Here is a 10,494-nt window from a genome sequence, read left to right on the forward strand (position 1 = left end):
CCCCCACCAGTGGACAGAGCCCCAAGAAGGTAGATGCTGTCTCAGTTGGTCACCACTCTGTCCCCAGAACCACTCAGTAAAAAAGACTTGTTAAGGGGGCTATGGTGGAGTCACTGCCCCCCAATAAGCAATGATGGTGAACCAGTGACAACACTCACCTCACATTTTTCCGAGTTTCTTGTATTCTCATGAATATTAACACGATCATATTTACATGTAATATGCATACACCTGATCAGGAGGGAGGGGACCAACCATGGAAGGACGGGAGCTGATGGTGACAAGGGCTCACTGCGCCACCGGCGACAGCACCTTCAGCTGCACCTGGTCCCCCTGGGAGGGCGGTGCCGCCACCCAGCTGGCCCCCAGGGCCTTGGCCATGCTGTTCCTCTTGGACGTCAGCGGGGTGTCCAGGGTGAGCGAGGCGTTGGCCATCTCCTGGGGCTTGTCGCTGGCCAGGAAGCGCAGCAGGTTGTGCAGGGCCTTGGCCACGTCGCTGCGCGCGCCCTCGTTGACCAGGCAGTAGAGGATGGGGTCGGCCACGCAGTTGAGGCTGGTGAAGGCCAGCGAGCTGTGGTAGGCCGAGAAGACGCGCTCCTCGAAGCCGCAGTCCCAGGGCCGGCCCAGGTAGACGGCACTGCGGGACAGCAGGAGGACGTGGTAGGGCGCGAAGCACACCAGCACGATGGCGATGAGGCTGAGCGCCAGCCGCTTGATCTTGGCCTTCTCCTGGCGCTCGGTGGACACGCTGCTCCGCACGGCGCGCAGGATGCCCCGGTAGGACAGCAGCATGAGGGCCCAGGGGAAGAGGAAGCCCACAAAGACGCGGTAGAGGTTCATCCAGGCCACCCAGCCCTCCATGGGGAACTTCTCGAAGCAGAAGGTGTGGTTGTAGCGATCACGGAAGAGCTCGTCGTGGAACAGGGGAGCCGAGTTGGCGCCCAGCTCGGTGGCCCAGACCACGGAGCTCACGGCCACGGCCGTCTTGACGCGGCGCAGGCGCGCGAAGCGCAGCGGGTGGGCCACGGCCAGGTAGCGGTCCACGGAGATGCAGCAGAGGAAGGCGATGCTGATGTAGATGTTGGTGTAAAAGACGAAGCCGAAGAGCTTGCACGAGCCGGGGCCGTGGATCCAGTTGTCGTGGTGCAGGAAGTAGTCCACCCAGAGCGGCAGCGTGCAGATGTACAGCAGGTCGGCGATGCTCAGGTTCATCAGGTACACCCCCAGCTCGTTGCGTTGGCGCACCTGGCGGTAGGCCGCCCACAGGGCCAGGCAGTTGGTGGGCAGCCCTACTCCGATGACGAAGATGTAGAGCGAGGGCGGGAAGAGGTGGTCCACGCGCGAGTCCACATGGCAGCCCTCCCATGTGCCGTTGCCCATCGTCGTGGCCCTTCCCCTGGCCCGCGGGGGCGGTGGGGATGCGGGAGGCGGGAGGCCATCGGGCCCCCTGAGCCCCCTCCTTGGAGGCTCAGGGGAGGAACATAGCAGGACCCAGGCACCTGGGTGAAGATCACGTTGGGCTTGATCCTGGGGCAAGCAGGACAGAGCTGGAGGAGAAGTGGAGGAAAGGATGCAGGGAGATTTGGGGGCTGGTGGAGTTAATAAAGAGGTTAGTCAAGAAGTTATCCAGAGAGCCAATCAGAACATGGGTGAGGGGGGAATGGAACAACCCAAAAACTGGCCAAGGTGAGGCTCTATAGAGGAGAGGAGGGTAACAGCAGAAACAATGTTGAGAGAGAGGGGTATTTATTTGTTGGAAATCAGTGTGATCTTGTTGGAGGACTGGTGGGGTGGAATGTTCTAGAAACAACTGGAAATACACGGAAATGTGTTGAGATAGGATGGACTACATACAGCTGGGGGTGTTGAAAGGAAGACACGACATGGGGGCAGGGTGGGTGGGGGTGCCTGGAGTTCCAGTAAGAACTAAGGAAATAAAGTGAACCAACCAATGAATAGTGTGAGGGCTAGAATGTGTCCCCACAGGGAGAAAGAGGGGAAAGGATTTTTTTTTAAACAGGAAGGAGGTGAGTAAGGGCTAGATCATGGGAAGGAGAGAGGAACTTGACGGGGGAAGGGCAGGGCTCTGGTTTGGTCCGGTTGAGGGGTGGAAAGCTGGGATGAGGTGGTCGCACACCAGCAGCCAGGTCAAAGTTGGTCTGAAGTACCTATGGGGAAAAAGGACAGCGGTGAAGGGGGTGTCGTGGTCCCCATGGCCCTCTCATAGGCTGCCAAAACTCATATCCCAAATAGGCCCCCTCTGATCTTTCTCCAACCTGTCACCATCATCATCATCATGACTCATTCACTCACAGGTGTCCAATCAGAACACACAAGTGATCGTCCATCTGGTTTTCAGAGGCTGGAAAGTACACTAAAGGAGACTGTCCACCTTTCTCCTTCAGAAGTGGATTTGAACTGGCTGCCTTTGGGTTGGCAGCGCAACCCCTTACCCAGTAGGCCACCAGAGCTCCCTCATAAGGGGCCCCCATGAAGGTCATCATAAGCAACAACAACAGAAACCAAACTCCCAGCCATTCTGTCCAATCTTACAGGAACCCTCTTCTGAAGCTGTAAATCTTTTATGCGGGAGACGGCCCATTTTTCTCCCTCAAAGCAGCAGGTGACTGAAACCCCAGACACATTTTCCCCCTTAAGAACCCCATTAAAAAAAAAAAACCCATTCCACTGCCACCCAGCTAACTCTGGCTCCTAATAATATCACAGGACAGAGTAGAACCGCGTCCCGTGCTTTCCGAGTCAGTAAATCTTTGCAGAAGCAGAACTGTTGCAGCTTTCTCTCTTAGGAGCTGAGCCTCTAAGTCAATTCAAATCCACCAGAATTCTGCAGGAGAAAGCCGAGCACCTCAGAAACCCCGTGGAGGCTCAGCTGTGAATCACTTCGATCCCACAGCAATGTTGTTATTGTTGTTGTTTATTGTCGAGCCAGAACTGACCCATAGCTGATGTTCCAGCAAGTTTTCAGAGGCAGTAACTACTGGGAGCTCTAGTGGCCTAGTGGTAAGAAACTGTACTGCAATCCCAAAGGCACATAGTTCAAATCCACCAGTTGCTCTGCAGAAGGATGGGCAATCTCTTCCTGTGTGATTAACTGCCTCTGAAAACTCACTGACTCCAAGGTACATGACACAGAAGGAGATTGCCCATCTTTCTCCCATGAAGCAGATGGTGGGTTTGAACCGCATACTTCTGCATAGACAGCACAAGATTTGAATTTTCTCCATCTGAGCAATTGGTGGAGTCCAACCATAGACAGTCCAACGCTTAGCTCACTATGTGAGCAAGGTTCTTACTTTTCTATGGTGGTGTTTGTTTTAAGTAAGTCAAGTACGACTCACAGTGACCCTACAAGCAACAGGTCTGAACCCTGTACTAGCCTTTGTCATCTTCACAATCTCTGACACACTTGAACCCATTGCCACACACTGGTTGCAGGTCTTCCTCTTGTAATAGACATAAAAAAATAAAATTCAACTTAGATTTTATTTCTTTTCCCAAGAACCAAGCAAAAGTGGCAACAGGGCCATGCTTTGTGGAATACAGGACTAGCTCAACCCTATGTCATAGACAAGAAGAAAGGGCCCAGAGAGGCTGTCACTCCCATCAAAGTCACACAGCAAGGTGGTAACAGAACTGGCTGGGAGTAGCCCCCATTTCTAACCTGGGGCACCTCATTCCTGAGAGTGAAGATGATGGTGAGAATAAGAAATAACCTGTTTCCATCAAGTCCACTCTGATTATGGCCACCTCATGTGCATCATATGCATCATGTACAACTCAACAGCACTTAACAACAACAACATAGAGAGAGCTCAGTGGACAGAAAGTGATGCTACCAAGCCAAAGGTGGGTGATTTTACTCTGCAGCCCTCAGGCCTGGTTTTAATTGTTTTTAGTCAAACATTCTTCTAGGTGGTATAGCACTGGTGTGTCCATTTGCTGTACAGAGGTAACTCATGGTTGCTGTGATGCTGAACACTGTGACACTGATGTGTCAAATGTGATAATGGTTACGCATGGTGGACAGTGTTTGGTGGACCTCTCTGATTAAAGCAAGCTTGGAAGCAGGAGCGGCATCCACTTCCAAAATAGCTTGCCTCCGGAAACCCTATGAACTTAGAGAAAAGATGAAAGCTATACAAGTGTTCAGGTCTTTCGTTCATAGGGTCGCTATGAGTCGTCTATGACTTGACGACACTTAATAACAACAACATATGTATCAGGGGAGCTCTGATGGTGTAGTCTGTGGGGAGTTGTGCTATTGACCCAAAGGCCAAGTCTTTCTAGTGGTTTGAATACAGCCAATACTGGCTCCGTAGCAAGTATTTCCTTCCGTGCCATTTACAGCCTCAGAAACCCAGTGGGTCAGCTAGGAGTCAGTTCTGACTTGACAGCCCTAAGTTTAAGGGGTTTGAGTTTTCATAGATATCAGAGTAGAGTGTCACAGGTCTCTTCTCTTTTTCCTTCATCAATTCCACTTTTTACAGGTGTACAGCTTAGTGACGACAGTTGGCTGTGCAACTCTTCCCTTCAACTCAATTCAACTCGTTGCGTGAGGCTGTAAAAAAATCACACAAGACGAGAATGTCCATTTTTCTCCCATGGAGCAGCTGATGGGTTTGAAGAGAGACATTCAGCCTTTGGGTTAGCAGTGCAAATGCCTAGGGACTAGGCCACGAGAGCTCAGGGTGGAGTCCCCACGTAGTGCAAACATTTAGGTGCTGCACTGCTAGCCAAAACGTTGGCTGTTTGAAACTACTGTGGGGTGCCTGAGAAAAAAGACCTGGTGATCTGCTGCTTGAAAGGCCACAGTTTTGAAATGTCTATGGAGCAATTCTAGTCCACACGGTAAACTCATTGGCAGCTAAAAAAAAAAATTATAATAACAATGTCTTCAAGTGGGTCGCCAGGCCTTTCTTCTGTGGTACTGCTGGGTGAATATGAATCACCTTGAGGTGAGTAACTGCTATAGGTTGAATTGTGTCACCCAAAAATGTGTGTTTTATATCCTAAACTCTATGCTGGTGGTTCTAATCCCATTTGGCCACAGTTATCTTCGTTATATTAATGAAGTAGGTTTATTGTGTAATATGCCTTTAGACAATCTCTTTTTAGATATAAAAGAGATTTTAAAAATAAGCAGGGCAAGGGAGCTCTGGTGGCCTAATGGCAAGAAACTGTATGCAGTTCGAATCCACCAGATGCTCTGCTGGAGAAGGAGGGACAAACTCCTCCTCTACCAGTCAAATCCAATTTGACTGTACACATACAAAAAAATAATAAAATAAAAAAATTTTAAAAATAAAAATAAGCAGGGCAGCAATGGAGGGAAGGGAGATGCCAGGCCACATGACAATCACCTAGAAACAGAAGTTCAAAGAAAGAGGGACCTTCATCCAGAGCTCTTGGAGAAAAAGAGAAAACTTTCCCCTAGAGACAGCATCTCGAATCTGGATGTTTTGTCTCCTGAATTGTGAGAAAATAAATTTCTGTTTGTTAAAGCCATCCACCTGCGATATTTCTGTTTTAGCAACACTAGATAATTAAGATAGTGGCCAAGTGGAAAGCATTTGTTTACCAGCTTAAGGTGGTGTAAATGGTTACGCACTTGACTTTGAATCAGTTCAGAAGCACCTAGTAAGAAAGGTCTGGAAATAAATTCCAAAACATCAGTTTTTTTAAGAATCCCATGGGGCACCATTCTAATGTGGAATCGACTCAAATGCCAGCAACTGGTTGTTTATCCAGCAGGGAGTGCAAATGGTTTATGCGCTGGACTGCTAATCTAAAGTTGGAGATTCAAATCCACCCAGAGGCACCTCAGAACAAAGTCCTGGCAACCTACTTGTCAAAAATCAGCTGCCAACAACCAGATTGGAGCACAATTCCACTCTGACATTCAGGGTCACCATGAGTCAGAATGGCAACTGGTTTGACTGGTTCTAAGCATTTTTATAAGTTATGAATTCATCACATTTCCAAGAACTCTGCATGGAACCGAGTGTTATTTTCCTCACTTGGCAAGCAGCAAAACCTGAGCTTATTCTGGGTGGAAATGCAAATTCTCAGCAGGGGCTGAACCAGAATGAACCTGTTCATGTCCTGGACAGAACTAAAGCACAGAGCTGCTGGGAGACCTGTCCAAGGTCCTGACAGTGCACCAGGCAGGGAACTCTTCTTCACCCCTTTTCTCCTGTGAGTGTTTCTGCTTAACCCAGGAATAACTGGAGAGAGACGATGCTCAGGCTGACCTGACCACAGAGCCTGGAACAGAAGCTGCTGGGGGGGGGGGTGGGGGTGGTCAGGGCGACAGAGTGGGAGGAGGAGCTGGGAGCTCTGTCAAGACCAGAAAGAAACGGGGGAGCAGGCAGTTCCCTTCGCTGCCTTTCTGCCCTTCCCTCTGCCATCCCCAGATGTAAAATCTGTCATCCACCTTGGTCTTGCATAGATCAGCACAGGACAAAGGACCAGACCAGACCAAGCCCCTGACCATCTTCAGCCCCAGAAAGACAAGGAATCAGCCACACCTACTTGAATGCTTGCACCTGTCTGATTTATCTGGCTGTTTGATATGTGTTGTTTCTTTTCTTTTTAAAAACCAGATGTTAAGGGGAGCTCTGGTGGCCTAGTGGCAAGAAGCTGCACTACAATCCCAGAGGCGCACGGTTCGAATCCACCAGATGCTCTGCCGGGGAAGGAGGGACAATCTCCTCCAGTACCAGTCAGATCTGATTTGACGGTACACGCACACAAAAATAATAAATAAATAAATAAAAAATTAAAAAGATACCATAAAAAAACAAAAAAAAACCCACCCCAGATGTTAGCTTGTATTTTTAAAAACTAGATCTTAACTATGAAATGAGGAAGATGCTTTGTGCATAGAATGAAATGGCTATAGGAAGGTCACTCCTTTTTATTTAATTTTTTTTATTATTTTGTGTGTCTGTGTACCATCAAATCAGATCTGACTGGTACAGCAGGAGATTGTCTCTCCTTTCCCGGCAGAGCATCTGGTGGATTCGAACCATGCGCCTCTGGGATTGCAGTGCAGCTTCTTGCCACTAGGCCACTAGAGCTCCCCTAGGAAGGTCACTCTTGAAGAGCCCCCAGGATATACCTTGAACACCACTGGTGGAGTCTTGTGGGGAAATAATGAAAACCAGGGCCAGAGAGGGGGAGAAATGAGCCCAGGGTCACACAACAGATCACTGGGAACCTTCTAAGTATCTGAGCCCCTTTCAGACTATCAGTTATCCCTCCAATATGCAATAAAACTTTTTAAAATGTAATTTATTTTCTTTATTGCACATTTTCTTTTCCTTCTTCCTCCCTCTCCCCTTGCCTTTCCCACAATGCACCCATTGTTCAGATACATAACATAACAATAAAACAATAAAACTTTTGCATGCCAGAACTCATCTGAACTGCCCAATTTTTCTGGGTCTCGAAATTTTCCATCTTTCCCAGGCTGCAATCTTACAACTTTCCTATAGGCCCTGTTTAATGAATGATACTTGTTTTCATTATCTGACAGGTTTCCACCTTACATGAGTTTTGGATTTTGCAGGTTTTCTGTAAATCCACCAGAGGGGCCCCTGCTGGTATCTGAAGTACCGGTGATATAGCTTCTAGCATCCTAACAACATGCAAGACACCATCGTTGAACCAAGTGGTGATGGAGTGAGGGATATCACTGCTAATGTCAGATGGGTCTAGGCAGAAAACAGAGGCTACAGAAAGATGCTTCCCTGCATTTGATGGGCTGTGCAGAGGCATTTGACTGTGTGCATCCTTCACAAGTTTTGAGGAACACTGGAAAGAATGAGACTCCTCGAACAATTCTGCATCTGTACATAGACCAAGAAGCAGTCAATTCAAAACAGAACAAGAGATACTATAAAGTTTAAAATCACCACAGGTGTGCTCAGGGTTGTATACATGAAAACTTATTAAATCTGTATGCTGAGAAAAGAATCCAGAAAAGTTGGGCTATGTGAGGAAGATAGTGCCATCAGCATTGGGGAAAGGCTCATTAACAGCCTGTGATAAGCAACACAATTTCACTTGCTGAATTCAAAGACATAAAGCACTTGCTGATGAAACTCAAGACTACGTACAGCCTACAGTGCAAAGGACATCTCAACACAAAGAAAACAAATATCTTCACAATTGGATCGATAAGAAACATCATGATAAACAGGAAAGAGGTTGGAGTTGTCTAGGATTTCATCTTACTTGGCTCCACAATCAAACCTCCTGAAAGGAACATTTAAAAAAGTCAAACAGTGTATTCCATTGGGCCGATCCTCTGTGAAAGACCTCTTCAAAGGGCTCAGGAACAGAGATGCCACTTTGAAGATTAGACTGTGTCCAACTCAATACATGATATTTTAAATTGTCTCACGCTCGTTCAAAAGTTGGACAATTAATAAGGAAGATGAACTAATGTTTTTGAATGACGATGTTGGTGAAGAATATGGAATATATGATATATTGCCAGCAAAAAAATAATAAATAAAATAAACCCGCCAAAACAAAAACAACCAACAAATCTATCTTGGAAGAAAAACAGCCGGAAATCTCCTTACTTGTGAGGAAAATGAATGAGACTTCATTTTACATACTTTGAACATCAAGAGAGACTGTTGTTATTGTTGTTGTTGTTATGTACCATAGAATCACCTGTGATACACAGCAACCCTGTGTACAACAGCTCTGAAGCCTGCCGTGCCCTGAGCTGACCTCACTGTCTCCTACACACCTACCCCCATCGCCCCAGTTACTATATCAATCCATCTCATCTGGGGTCTTCCTCTCCTGCGCTGTCCATCCACCCTTCCAAGCATGATGTCCTTCTCCAAGGGCCAGATTGCTCCTGGCCACATGCCCAAAGTGTGTCAGACAGGGTTTCAAAATCCTTGCCTCCAGGGAGAAACTTGGTTTCACCTTCTCCAGGCCAGACCTAATTAGTTCTCTTGGCAGTTCATGGAATGTTTAACACTCTTCTTCAGCATCACAACTCAAAGGCATCAATCCTTCTTCCATCGTCCACAGTCATTGTCCAGCTCTCTGATGCACAGCAAGTAATTGTGAAGACCAGGGCCTGAATCAGGTGCACCTTAGTCTCTAGATTACCATTATTGATCATTAGCACTTTGGAGAGGTCCTCAATAGTACATCTCCCTAATGCAATTCATCTTTTGATTTCCTGACTGCTGGTGCCAAGAGTGTTGATTGTGGAGCCAAGAAAGCTGAAGTTGTTAACAACCTCAATCTCTTCTCCATCTGTCATGGTGCTGCCAATTAGCCCAGTGGTGAGAATCTTTGTCTTCTTGATGTTGAGCTTCAATCCATATTGAAGACCACAGAGATACTACCTCTGAGATGCCTGGTGATGTAGAGGGTCAGTGTTAAGAAGAAGATCCGCAATGAGATAGATTGCAGTCACGTCACTAGGCTCAAATACAGCTGTGGCTACAAATTTGGCACCAAACTAGGCAGCTTTGCATTCTGTTGTGCAAACCAACTCAATGGCACCTAACAACAAGAGCCTGTAAAACTGGGAGCTGGGAGGCAAGGATTTCTCTTCTTATATCAATTACTATTCTTTTTTTTTCCTTGTTGTGTACTGTAGAGTTGGATCTGGCTGGTACAGAGAGGAGATTGTCCCTCCTTCTCCAGTGGAACATCTAGTGGATTCAAACCATGAACCTTTAGGACTGCAGCACAGCTTCCTGCCACTAGCCCACCAGAGCTCCCTTCCCAATGCTATTCTTATGCCCATTGCCATGCAGTCAATTCCGGCTCTTGAAGAAGAAAATACACGTTACAGAGTTGAACTAATTCATAGTGGGGAAGTGAGGGGTTATTGTTAGCCAACCCAAGTTGGTGCAAATGGTTAACTATTCAACTACTAGCCAAATGGATGGTGGTCCGAACTCACCTGAGGGTCTTCACAAAACAGGCTGGAAATTTGCTTCTAGAAGGTTCTGGCCATCAAAACCCAATGGAGCAGGGCTATTCTACACACATCAAGTCGATGCAATCAGGTCAGAAGCAACCGGCAACTAGCTAATCTTTAAGGCAGCAGACTTCCAGGCTGTCCCGGGCATCACTGTTGTTGTCAGGTGTCGTGGAGCCAACAGTGATTCAGAGCAACTAGAAGAACAAGAAACGGAAACCCTGTCCTCTGAGTCATCTTCCATGACGTCCACACGCTCAGGCCCATTGTTGTACTTACTGTCAAGGCATCTCACTGAGAGTCTTCCTGTCTTTCAGTCTTTCCTGACCCTCCACCTTTCCCAGCATGCCTTTTTCCCTCTTTTTTTTAATATTTTTAAATTTTATTATTTTTGTGTGAGTGTGCCGTCAAATCAGATCTGACTGGTACAGGAGGAGATTGCCCCTCCTTCCCCGGCAGAGCATCTGGTGGATTCGAACCATGCGCCTCTGGGATTGTAGTTGCAACTT

At 47.4% G+C, this 10,494-nt stretch overlaps 1 protein-coding gene across 1 annotated transcript; it reads right to left on the minus strand.

Moving 5' to 3' along the window:
* Positions 1-288: 288 nt before the first annotated feature.
* Positions 289-1,616, minus strand: GPR4 (G protein-coupled receptor 4). Its single transcript, XM_006901238.1, has one exon. The coding sequence runs from the start codon at positions 1,378-1,380 to the stop codon at positions 289-291; it is 1,092 nt and encodes a 363-aa protein (XP_006901300.1). The 5' UTR covers positions 1,381-1,616.
* Between the last annotated feature and the right edge of the window lie 8,878 nt (positions 1,617-10,494).

This window comes from Elephantulus edwardii, unplaced genomic scaffold (genome assembly GCF_000299155.1).
Source record: "Elephantulus edwardii isolate Elephantulus edwardi_28Jun2011 unplaced genomic scaffold, EleEdw1.0 scaffold00315, whole genome shotgun sequence".
Classification (NCBI taxonomy): Eukaryota; Metazoa; Chordata; class Mammalia; order Macroscelidea; family Macroscelididae; genus Elephantulus; species Elephantulus edwardii.